At 40.7% G+C, this 18,007-nt stretch overlaps 1 protein-coding gene across 1 annotated transcript in view; it reads right to left on the bottom strand.

The window, feature by feature from the left end:
• The window catches only part of FBN1 (fibrillin 1), a 141,765-nt gene that overhangs the window by 11,184 nt on the left and 112,574 nt on the right, over positions 1–18,007 (bottom strand). Inside the window, exons 38-56 of the mRNA XM_059481802.1 lie at positions 17,759–17,923; positions 17,283–17,351; positions 17,044–17,169; positions 15,664–15,786; positions 15,395–15,553; positions 14,475–14,546; positions 12,134–12,259; positions 11,258–11,380; positions 9,423–9,548; positions 8,594–8,710; positions 8,132–8,260; positions 7,744–7,863; positions 7,171–7,296; positions 5,053–5,202; positions 3,637–3,702; positions 2,816–2,932; positions 2,349–2,468; positions 615–737; positions 58–189 (exon numbers count right to left, since the gene is read on the bottom strand). Of these exons, the coding sequence (XP_059337785.1) occupies positions 58–189; positions 615–737; positions 2,349–2,468; positions 2,816–2,932; positions 3,637–3,702; positions 5,053–5,202; positions 7,171–7,296; positions 7,744–7,863; positions 8,132–8,260; positions 8,594–8,710; positions 9,423–9,548; positions 11,258–11,380; positions 12,134–12,259; positions 14,475–14,546; positions 15,395–15,553; positions 15,664–15,786; positions 17,044–17,169; positions 17,283–17,351; positions 17,759–17,923 (2,289 nt within the window). The remainder of the gene's footprint in view (positions 1–57; positions 190–614; positions 738–2,348; positions 2,469–2,815; positions 2,933–3,636; positions 3,703–5,052; positions 5,203–7,170; positions 7,297–7,743; positions 7,864–8,131; positions 8,261–8,593; positions 8,711–9,422; positions 9,549–11,257; positions 11,381–12,133; positions 12,260–14,474; positions 14,547–15,394; positions 15,554–15,663; positions 15,787–17,043; positions 17,170–17,282; positions 17,352–17,758; positions 17,924–18,007) is intronic.

The following is an 18,007-nucleotide window of genomic DNA, read 5'->3' as shown; positions in this document are numbered from 1 at the left end:
TTAGATCTGCTGAGGAACTGTGTATTTCAAGAGCTTCACCACTTCAGTGTCACTTACCTATACAGCCTTCCCCGTCTGGTCTGCGCTGATAACCAGGCCCACAGATACACATATAGGTGCCAATTAGGTTTTTGCATTCCATCTGTTTTGAGTCACAGTCATGAATTCCTTCTTCACACTCATTCTGATCTAAAAAACAAGGTTTAGACTTTATTATGTAGAGACATGATCCTGGAAATTCACAATAGTAAATTCTGACTTTGGAATCTCTATCATAATCAAACCCTACACATACATTTATTGTTCTCAACCAACCATAAAATATACTAGCCTTGAGCAAATTGATTTCTCCCAAATGCCCATTTTTAGGGCAAGACAAAACTGTATCATCTGATATGATCTCACTTCAGGAAGATGTGTAAATTTACTGGCAGGACAGGCCTAGTACAATCAAATGCATAATGCAAACCATAGAATTTCATCCCAAATTCTTTCTGATTCAGTTACTTCCTGGGATTAAAACTCTGGCCCAACAGTGCAGTGAGTCAGAGCCCTGCCCCTGCAGGAACTGAAATCATTATCTCAGCACTGTGAGAGTGTGGTAGGAGCTTTACCTCTGCACATCCTCCGGTCCTCGCGCAGAACGTACCCCCCGGGGCACTTGCACTCGTAGGATCCAAAAGTGTTCACGCAGCGGAAGGCGCAGAGCAGAGGGTTCTGGATGCACTCATTCACATCTGGGTTTGGGGTGACAAAGACCAAGGGGGGAGGGAAACACGTGTGTAAAACTCAGCCAACTTGAGTGCACAGGCTTTAGGTACAGGCAATACCACAGATCCCCGTTTACTGAGGACTAGGTTTTAATAGCTGGGGGCCCTTGGTTCTACTCTTCATGGATTTCTGTAGAGAAGTAGGCAACAGACACACCAGGATGTTTGCACAGCTACCTGAAGTTTCAATAAGTTCAACAGCAGGCAGCTAATGGAAATAATTTCTAGATCCATGGTGCCAAAATACTTGCTCAGTTAAAACTGCATCTTTTCAGGGTTTTTTTGATTGGTTATTTAAATTCTACATGCATTAATTCAGATTCTTCATAAACTGAATTCCATAAAACAATATCCTTACTTGAAACATTACTTTGAAGTACATTTGCACACAAAATGCCTGGACTACTTGAGCTATTACTGCTATATAGTGACGTTTATGCACTCAGCTAGCTCCTCCTCTGCAATTTGAGCTTTTACCCAAATTCCACAGAGAAGCAAATGAAGCTCTAACTGTACTCAAAAACACAGTTTGCATTTGCAATCTGATGCAAAAATAAAGGCATTCTTTTGCATGGGCTTGCAAAGAAATAGATTGTGGCAGATAATTTAGGAACAGCTGTGTCAAGCCAGAGGACAGTGTCAGAACGTCCTAGGACATTCTCCTCTCCCTGGCTGTAACAGAAGGAGATGAATATTAAAAACCTCCTCCCATGTATGCAGAGATCTTTCCCCTGACACAGCCTCTCAGTTTAAGGACTTCCACAGCCAAAAGCCACAACCAAACTATCAAGCTTAATTTCCACTGATGGATTCCCCCACAAATTTGTAAAATCTCTTTCTGGGTCAATTTATACTTGTGGCCCTGCTAATATTCTGCACCAAAGGGTTCCACAACTTAAATAAGTACCATGCATGTAAAAATATTTGCTTTGGTTTGTCTAACATGGTCCCTCTATTTTTGGTCCCTTTACCACTTGTGGCTTTATAAAGTCGTATATCTCTTCAACCACATTTTCCACACTGAAAAATTCTTATTTTTTTTATTCTATACCTCTGATCTTCCTTACTTCTCATCATACATTTTCAAATTTTAATTTTTGAAATGAGACACCAAAGCAGGAAGAATATTCAACCTAGGGGTACCATGGTAATTGTTGAGTACTGTATTAGTATTTTCCTGTTTGTTCCCTGTTTCTTCCCTAACTCACTCAAGCAGCCCATTTCCTATCTTCATCATGCACAGTGAGTCTCTTCACTCAAGGAGGCAAGCAAAAACCATACACACAGTAAGCAGCACTTCTGGGAACTGTTCTGAAGAGACTGCACCCTAACATGCTCCTCTCTGGGCAGTCCCATAGTAGATACCACCTGAAAGTCTCTCCACCCCAGCTCCAGTCAGAAAAACATACTACAGTTCAAGGTGGATACAGGAAGGGGAGCCAATTTTCCCATTTCAGATGAAGAGGTATTGTTCCAAGCGTCCATATTTTGTTTTTAAAGCTGCTTTACTCCCCTCAGCTGTTTTCAAAATCAGGGAACACAATTACAACAACAGTCCTTAGCACACAGGAGTCTCACCTTCACAGGTCATCATTGGCCCAGGTTCAAATCCTTCTACACAAGTGCATTCAAAGCCTCCTATCACATTCCTGCAAGTTCCATTTCCACATGGGTTTCCAACAGCACATTCATCAGTGTCTGCAAGCAGTTAGACCAAGGCAGAAATACATGGTTATACACAACCAAAATGATAAAAAAATCCATGTTGTTGATGTACAGCCAGAAAAATAGAAAATGCAAGAATTCAAAATACTGAATTAGAACCACAGACTCCTAAAATAATTTGAGATTGCTAGAGGCTATCTGGGTTAAACACTCAGCCAGAGCAGGGCCAACTTGGGGCAGATTGCTCTGGCCCTGCCCTGGCAGGCTTTCAGCACTAGCAGGGATGAAGACCCCAAATGTTAGAATAAAACTACCCCTTAATGCCATACTTAGCAACTCAGGAGAATCTCTAAAATGGAAGCTGGAAGAGCTGTACTTACCCACACATTCTGCTCCTTGTAGGATGTAACCATATGGACATTCACAGCGGAAAGACCCATCTGTGTTGATACACTGCCCAAATTTACAGTTATCAGGATCAAGGCACTCATCCACATCTTAACCAGAAATACAAACAACACAGTAAGTACAACTGGCTTCATGTGCTTTCAGACTTCTCTCAAAGAACAAGTGTTCTGGCAAGAAATATTTCTGAGATCACAAAAAATACTAATATTTAAATTCTGACATATTAGGATTAGGGCACAGAATTTGTTTTGCAGGCCAGCTTTCAGAATGCAGAAAAGAAACTGATTCTAAATGTCAGATATAATCCTCTCTGACTGGGGCTACAGGGAAAGCAGCAGATATGAAAAGCAGTAGTCATCCAGTGCTCCTTAAATGCAAACTTTTGCCAATAAGGCTGAAGTGCTGTTTGTCTTGGGAGAGAACAGAATGTACTGAAGGGATCTGGGAAACCGTGGTTTGCACTTCTGGAGGATTAAAACCATTTACTGTAAACAGGCTACACATATTGTATAAGACAAGACAAGTATGCTACATGATATTAGATCTCTTCTCTAGATCCTACATAAGTTTCCTAGCTTTAAAACAAGTTTTATTTCTGATATTTGAAATATTCAAGCTGGCATTTGAAATCAGTATGAAAAACTGGGGAAGATAAAAGGGTATAGAAGTTTCCAGAATTCATGGTTTTGGGAAATACTTGCAGAGGTGTTATTCTCAATTGAAATGGAGAATGGCTTATGGGTGGAAAAGGCCCACTGATGTAGAAGTGGCATTGTGCAGTTCAGGCACTTACCCAGCCTTGCATCACCAGGTCCAACAAGGATGCCAATTCCAAATGGACAAATCTGTCTGAATGCCTCTGCCCATAAAAATCAAACCATATGTTAAATTCTATCTTAGCAATCAGCATTCTGCACAAACTACCTGGAACCCCTGCTATCAGTTCATCCTCCTCATGTTCAGGTCCAGAAAAAAAGTATGTTTATATATTAACTTATCATGTTATATTCATGCAAAAACTGTATGTTTGCTTTACATTTCATCTGATCTCCTGTATGCATAAGTATAAAATCCTGTGAATAATTAGCAGTATTTAACTTCCTTAAGAAACAAACTAATGCAGCATTTCTATTTTAGAAGTGTCAGTAGCAGTGACTGCATTTTTTCTGTTGTAAAACTTGCTATATTTTCTGAAGAAGGCATAATTTAATCCAGACTTGGCTATCTTAAAGCCCTTTCTTTTTTAAAATATGATAAAAGGCGCTTTGATACCCTTTGGGAGAGTTTAGACTGTGAAAAACACATATGCTGACACTTCAAGGAAATGCTGCAACACAAGCTGTGCTTTTCAACTGCCTTTGGTTCACATGGTCTGTGTCAAGGGAACGAAACATGCACAGGCAATAGGCCTAGGAGGAATATTGCAACTGGCACTTCTAATTCTCTTTTCTAACCTCAGCTTTTGTGAGGATTTTCTGCAAAAAATCTACATGACTAATGAATGAAATGAGCTGCAATCATGTATTGCTGAAACCAGTGACGCTGTTAACCGCATTTGTCAGCATGAATTACAGTCTGTTCAGCAAATTGCACCACCATGCTACAGAGCCCTGTTGAGTTGCTTGATGTTGAGTTACTCAGGCTTAAAAAGGATACCAACAAAGGAAAGTGTTTCTTTAGCAATGGTCCAGGCAGGCGTTCCTTCCTCAAGGCCTGTATTTTGTTATTTTTGCAAGTCATTCACATTTATAAGATTGCAAATTTACATTTTCTTAATAACAAAATTCAGATGAAGATCCAGTTTAACTGTTTGGGGTTTTATTTTAACTAGATTTCAAGTTTATGGCACCTCTTCCTATACCTATTTACAATTAGAAGAATTCCATTTTCACCTTGCAGGAATTGCTACTCAGAGCCTATCAAGGACCTACTTGTTGCTTTCCACTTCCTGTATGTGATACCTCCACAGCAAAATACCCAGCACCTAAACACTGTAACAAATCTATAAGCAAAGAAGAAATATGTTTGATATCTGACTATCCAAGGGACATGGTTTTTAAGACTGCAATGGCATCTACTTTACAGTGACCTATGACAATTTCTAGGGTTAAACACTTTTAGAAAATTATTTTTCTAAATTCCTTCTAATAGGAATGCCAATCCCCTTTCTGCTCAGAGAGGCTGTATGGTAAGCTAGTCGATAACCCACCATCTGCTTCCTCTGGGCAGAGCTCACAGGGATCTCCCCATCCCTGCCCCTTCAGGGCACAGCAACACTCTTGTTTGGAGTGGTTTCGGGACTTTGGCACAGAACACTTCCCATCTTCAAACTTGGTAAAGCAGTAGCTCACTCTCAGATCTGCACAGAGAAAAAAATTTGTTATGAGCAGTTAGAGTAACCTTGGCACAATTTTCACTTGAAGGTGTTAACTGCAAAGTTACAAGATACACACCACCAAAACACCCAACTTCCATCTAGCTCTGTTAATAGCGACCATCATTGTCTCTGACTGTGGAAGATTTGAATAAGGAGGGAAGCTCCCTACCTCAGTAAAGAAAAGCTATGGAACAGTTTCCTACTTCAGTATGGAAAAGCAAGGGTTTTTCTCTTTGGTCCAGCAGAAGTGGAAGGGCTGTACTGTCCTCTTATCCTCATTCCTCTTTGAAAAAATGGATTATTGCCTCATGAATTTATATTCTATTACTAGTAAGAATCACTCAAGTCAAGAGATTTTCATCAACTTGTAAAGACAATATTGTGTAGTGCTAAAATGAGAGGCAATTTTCAACAGCCCTTTCCTTCCTCATTCTTCCGGAGGTACACACAAACAAAGCAAACTCTCCCTGTGGCACCACATTTTATTCCCTGAAGCTGGGTAACCAGGATGCTGGACAGAACTGAGATCACAGACCACAAGCATCCAGCAGGAAGGGAGCTGGCAGCTCTCTGTGCTGGCAGGGGGACAGCAGCAGGGCAGTTCTGGAAGCCGCTGCTCATCCAGTTTTCCGGCTGCAGCATCAATGCTGGGCAATGTCCAGGTTTTAACAAAGTCCTAGGTAATGGGAAGTTTTAAACAAAACTTTGCTTGGCCTGAGATATTTGAAAAAAAGAACGGTCCTCTTTAGGGCATAGAAAGAAGCCCTTTTGAAATTCATACACAAGTGTGCACTTTCCCCTGACTTTGTGTGGAACAGTGGCCTATGTTAAAAGCAGAAGATTGGGCGGCATTCGTTTTTAGGATTTTGTTTCTCAGTGGGTTTTTGTGATATTTTTCTTCTCACCTGAAGAAAAAAAACCCCTCAGACTTAAAGAAACTTCATTTATACAAGCTACATAAACAGAGCTAAAACATGCTTTCTTGATGTTGAGTGAAGTAACTGTGCCAAACTGCATGGTGGTTTGAAGACTTGGATGAATGTTTACTGCAGGTTGGATTCATTTTTACCAAAACCACAATTTCATTTAGCCCACTGTGAAGGGAAGAACTTGCTATGGTGTCAACAAGCATCACTGCTCTGTGCCAAACAAAACTACAGAGGTCCTTATAAAGGTCTTACTCATCAGTGGTTCCCACTATGCACAGTGTATAAGACATTTAGTGCTGCATCTATTTAATAATTTCCAAAGCCTTTAAAGTAACTCACTCCCTAATTTGTTGTGCTTATTCTTTATACACAAAATAAACTAACCTGTGGCTTTTAATTACTAGATATTCAGCTTTTAGCATCTTATCTGTTAGTGCCCATGTTTAGGCTCTGAACTGTGTATGCAGTAATCTGGAAGCCAAATGACACTTCAGATTTCCCTAAGCAGATGGGTACTTATTGTCCACACAACATTGTTTGCAAATTTTTTCCAATAATCTTTTTTTCCACCCACGTTTGCAGAGAGGATCAGCATATAACAAGTGTTATGGTGAATATGGTGAGTGCCAAGGAGAGTCTTAAAACCAGAAATGCTGCCTTGAGCCTCCTGTCTGTATTCATGCTCCATCTCTGGGTCTTGTTGGTGTCTACCAAGAGTCCAGGTAGCCCCAACATTTCTTCCAGGAGTGTAACAAAGGATTTAAGGACAACACAATTTCTTTGCTTAACCTGGTGCATTTAACATTAACTTCACCACTTTTATTGCAGTGTTCTGTTTAATGAAAAACAGATGTTAGGGCAAGACAGAACCTGGCCCCAGCTACAGAATTATCATGTTTTCCCTATGAAAAACACTGTCTGAGTCCAGAGCTTTCTCGCTGTATTAGAAACAGCTCGCTAAAAAGGCTTTTATGAAACAGCAAACAAATTTTGAAATGCCAGAAAATAGGAATGAACTTACCTTGGCATCGCCTTCCTGTGGAAGACAATACAAAGCCTTCTGGACACAGACATTTGAAACTGCCTGGAGTGTTGCTGCATGTGCCCAGGGCACAAATTTCTGGCTGTTCCACACACTCATCAATGTCTGTAAGAAAAGTAATTAAAGAGATGAGAAACAATAATATTTACACTGGCAGCTGTACTACATAAAGGACTATCTTACATCATCACTGATATCTATCACATTTGACAAACAAAAAAGCCCAAAAAAAGAAAGAAAGAGGAAGCAGTAACCCAAGTGCAAAATCCACAGTTAGTTTTCAAATCCTCAGGCAGTAGGCAAACTTCAGCAGTGTATCACCAAGGAAACAGCCTGAGATTATATTTTTCTAGGGTTCAGAACAAGTAGTTCTGGTTCAAACAAATGTTGGAGAGACCTTTTCTATGAAATGAGAGACTTACTAGTGGCTACAGTTCACAACTGTACACTGCCAGAAAGGACTAAACATTACTCACATTTAAATGCAAAGAGAATAGGTAACAATTGTGAGCAGCTAAGAAATAGACAGAAGAAGGATTGTTCTGTACACACCTTCACATTTGTCATTCTGCAGGATGTATCCAGGAGGACAGATACATCTGAATGAGCCATCCAAGTTCTGGCATGTGCCTGGTGAGCATTTTCCAGGCTCCAGTGCACACTCATTGATATCTAGAAGAAAAGAAAGACAATTTATTGGAGGTAATTGCTGTTATCTCAATAAATCTCTGACTATGGCCACTTTAATTTTGATTCCATCAAACTGAAAGTGGAACTTTTCAGGAGTGGGAGGAGTCATCTTCTTGTCCTCTTGTAATTGTTTCTTTCTGCCAGGTACAATGATGGCAGTGTGGCAGTTCTCTCTGACCCCACTGTTTCACTAAGTATGTCTGCTCAAGGTTTGCCATCCTTTTTTTCAACCCTAAAAGAAAGCACTCACCAACACAAGTCCTTCCATCCAGAGCCACCTCATAGCCATCATTGCAGAGACACTGGAAGGACCCAATGGTGTTCACACACTGACCATTTCTGCAGAGCATTCCATTTCCACTTGCACACTCATCCACGTCTAGGACAAATAACATTGAAAGATGTCAGAAACATCAGCAACAATGGAAACTGGGTAAGTGAGATTTCTGTTTCCACCATATCAACAAAGCAACTGGTAACACAATCTCATTTCAAAAGCAAGTGAGAAGAAATTACTCTATTATAAAATTGTCAGAGCAGGAGTGGAACCCAAATGTTTCTGTATCTTGGGCCAACATTCAAGTGGCTCTAGAAAAGGGAGCAGTGCAGAATCAAAGAGACTGACACAATAGGGTTACTTAATGGTACTTATGGCACTTGTATTAGAAGGGGGAAGCCTCAGGAACACGTGCCTGTGCTCAGCACTCCTCACCTATGCAGTCATTGTTGTGTGAGAGGATGAAGCCCAGGTTGCAGCGGCAGTTGAAGGAACCAATGGTGTTCCTGCAGGTTCCGTTGCCGCAGGCGTCTCTCTCGCACTCGTTAATGTCTACAAAGGAACAGCAGAGAAATAACCCACTGCCACCACACTCAACACAAGGGAAAAGGACTGTCACAGCTCTCAAAAAGAGATTTTACATACACTTACACACTTGGTATTAACATATACAAAAATAATGAAGGGTCCAACAATCATTTACTTTACTTTGGCTCCTATACCACCCTTCCCAAAGTAAGTGTAATCTACTTTAATTGTAAGCATTCTGAAATCTCAATTTGCTCATACAACACACAACTGATAGCTGTGAATGGGTGAAATACAAAATCTCCTTGTTATTGAAGATGACTGTTTCTGCAAAAGCTTTTTTTCTGGCAAGAAATCTACCCTTCATTCACTCTATTAACAAGTAAGCTGTATATAACTGCTGCATTGCAATCATAATCTATTAAATTTCTTGCCTAAAGGAATAAATGAGATAAGATGCTCCAGAAAATTCTAAGTTTAATATTTTCTTCAAAAATGAAAACATTAGTAGTTCATTAGACAGGATATGTAATTTTAAAGGTTCACTCTATTTTAATGAGATGGTTTTCATTCAGTATCAGCTTTTTATCATCTCTAATGGCCAGTTTTGCACCTTTGTCTGGTGTTAAATGGCTCACAATCTCAGATATTGTAATGCAACTCCTTATTACAGAGAGGACAGGCTTAGTAACTATTTTAATGGGAGCCTAAGCTAAGTTTAATTTGATATACTTGCCTATACACATTGTCCTGTCATCATTGGTTTTGAATCCATTGTGACAAATGCAGTAGAAGCTTCCAACAGTGTCAATACACTGCCCATGGCTGCAGATATTGGGGATTTCTTGACATTCATTCCGATCTGAAAAGAAAGAGGAGCAGTGAAAGTTAAGGCTTCTAAACCACAGGGCTGGGAAGATGTGTTAGCAGCAACCAAGACAGTATCCATGCATGGCCTAACTTAAAATAGTATTTTTAATTTATTAACGACAAAAATATTACCAAGTAAATCCTAGACAATCATGGATGACCCTGACAGCCCCAGGCCCAGGACCTCTGTACATCCCATGGGGCTGTGAGTAACTGGATGGGTGTGCATGGAGGACCAAGCTGTCCCAATGCTATTGATGAGAGCACTGCTAATTACAGCTTAAAGGAGGCAGAAGGAAAGCCAATGCTGTTTTAAGAACTCCTAATCTTCAGCTCAGGAGAGCAGAGACAAAGAAAAATCTGTGACTCTCTGGTGCTTTGTGGGCAAATGAATAGTCATGTGAAAAACTAATTTATAAGAAAAACTATTTCATTTACCACAATAGAGAGCACCAGAAGAATGCTATCTTGAGGGTAAGATAAATGCAGGACTCCTAGTGCTAGTGGCTGTGATATACTGGGTTTGACTCAATAGCACATAAACTACAGGGGTGTGATAGTTTTCCATGCAGTAGCATGGCTGATCCAAGGTGCTCCCAGCAGAGTGGTTGGGAATTTCCTTCCTTTGCTGGATCACGTACTTTATCAACCACTTGTATTTTTACTCTAATTGTGTAACTTTATTTTCACCACATATAAAGTAAGAGCTAAATACAGGGAAGTATTAGTATTTGTGCCAATTAATCTTTGGAATTGTAACCCATATCAGAACCTCCCCTTGCTCTTCCTGTAGTCCTGCACTGAACCCTTAACAACAACAATTACATTAGGAACATATTGAATATTTACATGTGCCACTGCATAGCTTAACAAAGCAAAGTTTTAGTTCTCATAGCAGTGTTCTGATTTCCACTACGCCCTTTTCCCACAAGGGTCACATGAAACAATGAAAAACTGCACTGCAAGGAAAAGTGCACTTCCTAAAACTCAAGTACTGAGAAGCAAAATCCCAAGGATAATGTATCTAGCTTCCGTTGTAATTCTTATTTTGTTCAGAAATGTATATAGTATTTAATATTTACAGCAGCTTGTCCCACTGCACTCTTTAAAATCTCAGCAATTCTTCAAGTAAGATAACTTGAATGCCTCTCTGGACTAAGATATTGTAAGAAAAAGCAAATAGATTAGAAAAGTTCAGTCCCACTCAATAAGTATTTAAAAATAAAGTTATGGGCCCTGTTTAAATCTATATCAAAGTTAGGAAATTCAAAAATAATCTTTTCAAGTCAGTTATTGCATAGAGGCAAGAAGATGAGTCTACCTTATCCACAGAGGCTCCAGCAGCAAGCAGGGAATTATTTGTAAAAATACAAGTGGAAAATAAATTGCTAAAACACATATAGAAAATCATAATGAAAATCAGAAAATACAGAAAGGTAGTGCATCAAATGGTGTTCCCTTCCTAGATGTGACAAGGGCTAAAGAAAATGAAAGACAAACACCTACTTAGGTTTTTAACTCCCACTAATACATCCATGGGATGAGCCTGGAATTACCTCAATGATTATGGGATGCCCTAAAAGATTTTAAAAGAGCTCTTGAAGCTCAGCTCATCTCCTGAAATACCAACTTTCTGGAGAGGAGAGACGTTTTCCAAGGCCTTGAGAAGCCCCTGGTGCCCGCAGCCCTGGCAGCACTCACCAGTGCAGCGCCCCGTGGATGTGAACCTGTAGCCGGGTTTGCAGTCGCAGCGGTAGCTCCCGGCTGTGTTCACACACTCTGCGTTCTGCTGGCAAACTGGGCCGTTCTGGCACTCGTCAATATCTGTCCAGACAAAGAGGAAGTTGAGTTTTATATTAAGTGGAAAGATGTCAAAAGCGTTTTTTTTTAGTATGCAGGTATTAATTAGTAGCTTTCAATATAAACACCATCACAAAGCTTTAGGCAAAAAAAAATTTGATCAATTTTCTTTACTTCAGGTGCTGCAAAAGGAGAACTTTATCTCCCTAGAAATGTAATTGGTTTTCACTTAGAAGCAGCACAAAGAAGAAGCTTTTACTCAAAGCTCTCAATGCATTGCCTGCAGCTCCCATTGTTGCCAGCAGTCATAACACACAGCAGAGAATGACAGCAACTCATATGCTACCTTCAGTTTCTTCATTAAACTGACTAATACAATTTTAGGGAATGTTTAAACTAGAAATAAACAACCATCTGTTTCTATTTTTTACAAAAATATCTGTTCCATTAGAAAAAAAGTATTTTGGAATTAAAAAAAAATTGTGCTCATGATCTGACTCAATACTACTATTTTTTTCTTGGCTTTACAGTCAAATGGGAAAAAAAAGACATTACTTCCCAGTCCTGCTGACTCATGTGCCTTCAAGACATTAGATGTCTGACAGAAAATATGGTATTTTCTATGCAAAAGAATTCAAAATGTCTGAATTAACACAGACTTATTACACTGATAGAAGTATTTTCCCCTCATTAAGGATGCCTTCCAGGCTCTGATTTGGCAGTGTCTGAGCTGCCACTGGTGAAACACCATTCCTCTGAATGAGAGGAGCACTCTACCTTCACAGATCAGGAGCTTGTCGTTGTAGAAGAAGCCCACAGGACACTCGCACCGGAAGCTGCCCACCATGTTTATACAGATCCCATTTTCACACACTCCAGGAATCTCTCTGCATTCATCAATATCTGCAAGAATAATTTTTTTTAATGCTTGTACTGAGAACTTCATGGAATTTTCTACTACAGAGTATGTCCTTATGCATTTGCCTTTAAGATAATTATCAAACATAATGCAAGCATCAGAATGTTCCCAACTGAACAGCTGAGCAAGTCACTCCAAACTGTGGAAATTCAAGTATTTCCTGTTTTCTCAGGTTCTGACTCTTCTCTGTACTGAAGGTATATTCTGCTACAGAGGAATACAGAGGAAGACACATCCTTCCTCATGTCTCCCACCCACAGCCCCCCACCCACAGCCCTGATGAACCTCCTCACCTTCCCAAGTGCCCCAGTGGGGTTGTTGGGAAGAGCCAAAGAGAGACAATGGAACTGTCTCTGGTTTAACACAGGAGAGCATGATTGAATGAAAACACCCATCAGAATTAGTTTTGCACTGTTTTACCCTAGTTAATCTGAAAAGCCTTTCAGGGTCTTATGTAAGAATTTGAAAGTGCCAATGACAGGTAACATCTGAAGTGCTGCCAACATGCTATTAATTAGATTGATTAAGCCAGGCAGCCAGGGTTTGCCAATGCCTTATATGCACCCCAGTTAAGTAACTGAGTTTGGCATGAAAAAACCCAGCTGCTATTACAATTATATGGCTTACCTATTGGGTGCTTAAACATCTTAATATTCTGACATGAGAGAGTTCAGAGACTCCTCTGTCTTCAGTAAACATTGACATTTGCACTGAGGTACACAGTCACAGAATATGGTGGGAAATTGTCAGCTGACAGGAGTTTCCATCAGATAATGTGGTTTTGTTTGTTTGGGGTTTTGGTGAGTTTTGTTTGTTTGCTTTGTTTTTCTGCTGGATCCAACCCCTAATTTTCTACATTAGATTCTGTAATTTTGAGTCCTCTCATATACAGGGCAAATAAAACCAGAACAATTTCTGTTTCTGAAACAAACACCTGGGGTAACTATATAAAACTTTAATCCAAACAGACAGTAACATCATTGGACTGTAAGCAAACATTAGAGGGTACACAGAGCAGTGCCCCTGCAGAGGGCTCTCCCTTGATCCTGTGCCTGCAGGTGTATGGGACATGAGTAAGCCCTGTGCAGAGCAGCAGCTGAGGCTGGACCCCAAAGCAGAGGGAGAGCTGTGATTTGCACAGCCGTGGGAAGCTGTGTGTGCACCAGTCTCAGCACAGCCTGCAGGCACTGGCAGTGCTGGGGGCTCTGTGGCACAGCCCTGCTGTTTCCATTGGCTCCTGCACTGCACAGCCCTGTGCTGTGGCAGCCTGCAACAGCCCTGCACACACGCCAAGCACTGCAGCTGCAGCTTCTACCTGTGCATGCTGGCAACATCCAAGGGCTCCCTGCTGGTGCTGGGCCCAATTAGCTGAGCAGACTCTGCAACAACCTGGACTAATGCTAATAGCTACAAAGAGAAACTTTGCTTCCAAGCAATGACCTTGTAAATAAATATTGTGAATTTCTGTAACCTCTTTAAAAATTACATTCCCCACTTTACTAGAAACATTTTCATTGAACTAGCTAAACACTGCACCACAGAACAGCTTCGTGCTAAAGCATCTGATTACTGCCTATATGCCATCTCTGTTTGTTACAGGGTACATTATCTGCTTTTCATTTGCATTTTAGTGTAAATGAAAACAAAAGGGAGTCCCATTAGGGATTTACTCAATTGCTTGTCCTAAAATTCCTCCTCTCTCTCTCTTTTTGTTTTGCAATTTGTTACTCACGATTCAAATGTAACACACAATAACATATGTGAGAAATGTTCCAGCTGAGCAGAAAAAAGGATTTTTGTGTCAAACCAATACCCAGGGGGACTGATGTGAAATGTCAGACTAAATCTTGCTTTAGTTTGAAGGAAAGACTCCCAGTTCCTCTCAGACCAAATGCTGGTTGGCCTTACTCCCAGACCTCTCATTCCCAGTATCTGTGCCCTGCTCATGTAGCCCTGATTACAGTTCCTTTGGAGCTCTGTGTTGCCTTGATTACAAGCAGCAACTGTCACTGCTGCCAGCAAGGAGTAGCCAGTTTGCACTCAAGTTTGACTTAAACAGAGGGTTGAACTCCATGACACTGTTTAATTGTTATTCCTCACGTGAAAAAAACAAACAAAACTGGGAAAACAAACCTCCCCTCCCTCTTCCCTGGGCAGAGGTAGCATGGAATTTAGTTCAAAACATAAATTACAGCTCACCAACTGGTAATCCTGTATAAATGTCAATGAAGAAGCCAGGCCTTTGACTTCCACAGAGTGTGGAGAATTCATCTGCAACAGGAAAGCAAAGCAGTGATTGAAGCATTTGGAATTAATCAACAGTCAAAAAGTCATCATATGCTCTGGCCAAGAAAGTTCTTCTACTCTTTCAGAACGTGCAGAGCATGCAGAGGTAGGCAGCCCCTTTCCCAAACTCACCATGTCTGTTGGGATCACATGCTGATTTTGCTATGTTTATGCCTATCCCTGTGCACTACAGTGTTTGCACACAATTTCAGATCTGACTCGTTAAAACCTGAACTGTAAGTGGGAAGAATCAAGTGTCTAGGAAGTTGTTCTTGAAGCAAACCACCTCAAACCAGAGAGGGATGTCCTGCAGTCTCACCCAGGTGGAAGAGTCCTGTGTGCCCATGCAATTAGCAGAGACACTCCTACATCTTACATTTGGCTGCTCAACACAGATCACTCCCAGAGCACACCAAGGTATCTCTGCCAGCCCCCAGCCTGCACAAAGGCCCTTCATGGCAAACAGCAATCAAGGCAGAGCAGAGCAGACTCTGTATTTGTTGGAGCAACACCAATAAAGTCTTGGTCAGTGCCTCAACAGTGAATCAACAAGCACTTGCAAAGGGATGGATTAATCAATATACAGTATGAAGTCTCTGAGACAATGGAAGTGGCACAAGGCAGGCACAACCCAGCAGCACAGACACAAACCACTCCACATAAGCCTTCATCATGACTGGGGCTAGTCATCTCCAGCAAAGAGGCAACTAATCCCTTCATTTTAGACACATGAGAGCAAAAAAAGACATAGCATCTCTAATGGTGTTACACTCACTAAGAATGATTATGATGTTATCAAGGCCTTCAGATAGCTTTGCACTGCAAAAATGTACCTGTGCTTGGGATAGGACACTGCTCACAAGGCTTATTCCAGGCACGCCCAATGTTGTAGGAACAGCAGCACATTTTCTTGGTCATATTGAAGAGCAGCTCTCCATCACAGGTTTGATTGTCAGCATAGTAATTTCTATAACACAGACTTCTTCTCATATCTGTGAAAATTAAGAAAACCTCAGGCCAATGCAGTAGGCAACTCTTAGGGGAGATGATCTCCCTGGCCCAAAGCACTAAGCTAAAGCTTTAGAGAAACCCCAGCACACACCCATGCAGTTGTTTCCTCCATTGACTTGCATGTAATCAGGAGGGCAGATGCAGGTGTAGTTCCCAACAGTATTGTAACACGTGCCAGGTCCACAGATGCCAGGTGTCTCACACTCATTCACATCTAGAAGAGAACAAACAGGCAGTGAGTGAGTGGCCACAGAAGCTTTCTTGTTGTGCTTCTGAGAACAAAAATGTCTCAGTAATGCCTGAGGTAGGAAGGTGCTGGTGGAGAAGAGCTGAAGGGGCTCTGAGGAAGGTCATGGTGGAGCAAAGCCACACAGAAAAGGAAGTGGCAGCACAGGTGGCCAAGGAAAGCCCAGCTGTGATGCAAAGATGGGAACTCTGATATGTGTGAAAGCTCAGAAACAGCAATTTGACTTTTGCATCTGTTGCACAAAAATAGTGTTTGAGGACCTCCTCCATTCTGGACTCTAAGATCTAGAGATGAACCAGGTGGCTCCCTGTGGAGTCCCTACTGAGCATTGCCTGAGTGGGGAAAGTGAGCCATGTTTTCCACACAAGATGTCACATTTCCTTCATCAAGAGACTAAGTTTTGTTTAAAAAAATCTAACCAAAATCAAACCATCTCCAAAACACCTCAGTTCCCAAAAGTTCAAAAATATTTTCCCAGCCTTAAAACTTTAGAGTATCTTTGACAAACCACTCAGCATCTGTCGGGCTACATAAGCATAATGTGGATGAAGCACTTTGGTTCAGTCTTAATTTAGGACCTGAATGTTTTGTATTTCTGCAGTGATTTGCACCTCATGGGCACCACATTAACATTATTAACAATCTGGAAGACCAAAGACAGCATGGACAACAGGAAATTTTGGAACTTGATGGGTTGCTTAAGATTTTATATCCAGCACACCTTGAGAGTGGCACATGATGTGACATATACTTGTGATTGTGCTGTGGAAAGGAACATGTTTTGCAGTAAAACCAATATTTTCAGTTGATGACTTGGTAAGCAGGGGTGAAAAAGCAGTGGAAAAATACATGGACACACCAGTCCACCAGATTCATGGGGAAAATTTCTTTTATCTGACTGCTTATTCATTGCCCATTACCAAACAGCTATTTTTTTTATAGCCAGTTACCAAATTATGTCTTACAGAAAAAAATTCTTGGACTTTCAGGTTTTGATCAAAATATAATAATAAAAAAACCCCTTTCATCTATTTCAACATGGTCAAGAAGGAATTTTCACACTCTTAATGCAGTATTTCAACTTGTTCAATTTTACCACCCTATAGCTTTACAGTGCTTAGTCTGGTTGTGCTCCTTTTCAAGGAAAGATTCATTCTCTGCATATTGATCTGTCTTTATTTTCAAAGAATAAAGCAGAAGTCTAGTTAAGTGAAAGCTCCATACCATCACACACTCGAGTCTCTTCATTCAAGTAGTATCCTGATGGACACTGACACTGGAAGCTCCCAAATGTATTGATACATTTTCCTCCTTGGCAAAGTCCAGGAAGTTCTTGACATTCATCAATATCTGTCCAAACACATAAATATTTTATTAATGTTTGCAATGAAAAAAAAAAAAAGACCCTCACTACAGAGTTTTACAATTTCAGACATGTAAACATAGGAAATTGCAAATATTACCTTCTAATATAACTGTGATAGGGTTTGGTCTGAATCCTTCCCCTCCAGGGCAAAGAACCTTATATTCAGCTGTAAACAAAACAGATTTATGAGCATATGATGGTAGAAAGAGTTTCAGCACAATTGTTTTTGAAAACAGATCAGATTATTACAGATAATTTAAATGTAAATTTACAAAGTAACCAGCTAGAGACACTAGATTTTACTCTGTAACATTATCTGTTATTCCATTTCGTAAATAGTTCAGTAGTCTTCAGTGTAAGAGCAAACTTTCTCAAAAGAAACAATAATATTCTGACTAAATAACCTTTCTGAAAGAATGGTAAAATTTTTGGTGAAGACCAGTGGAAGCCAGCCCCTTGCATGCCCACAATAAATGCACACCAGTATTTGAGCTATTTTAGCTATTCCTGGCTAAATTAGGAAAAATCCCACCAAACACATGGCTGTGCTCAAGCCAGGCAATGCAGACTTACTTGTGTTCACCAGTGGGCAGTGCTCACAGGGAACTCCCCAGGCTTTGCCCAGGGAGCAGCAGCAGGAGGCCTTGGAAACACCCACTCCAATCTCATTGCTGCAGAAGGTGCCACCGTTGTCCCCCCGAGTTTTGATGTCCAGGTAACAGTTGCCAGATCGTGTATCTATTCACAATGCACACAATGACAAACACATCTTAGGAGAGAGCAAAACACAGCACATCCTCCCATGGTGCAGGACACCCACAG

The sequence above is a fragment of the Ammospiza nelsoni genome, chromosome 14 (genome assembly GCF_027579445.1).
Source record: "Ammospiza nelsoni isolate bAmmNel1 chromosome 14, bAmmNel1.pri, whole genome shotgun sequence".
NCBI lineage: Eukaryota > Metazoa > Chordata > Aves > Passeriformes > Passerellidae > Ammospiza > Ammospiza nelsoni.
This window is presented reverse-complemented; position numbering and strand designations above follow the sequence as displayed.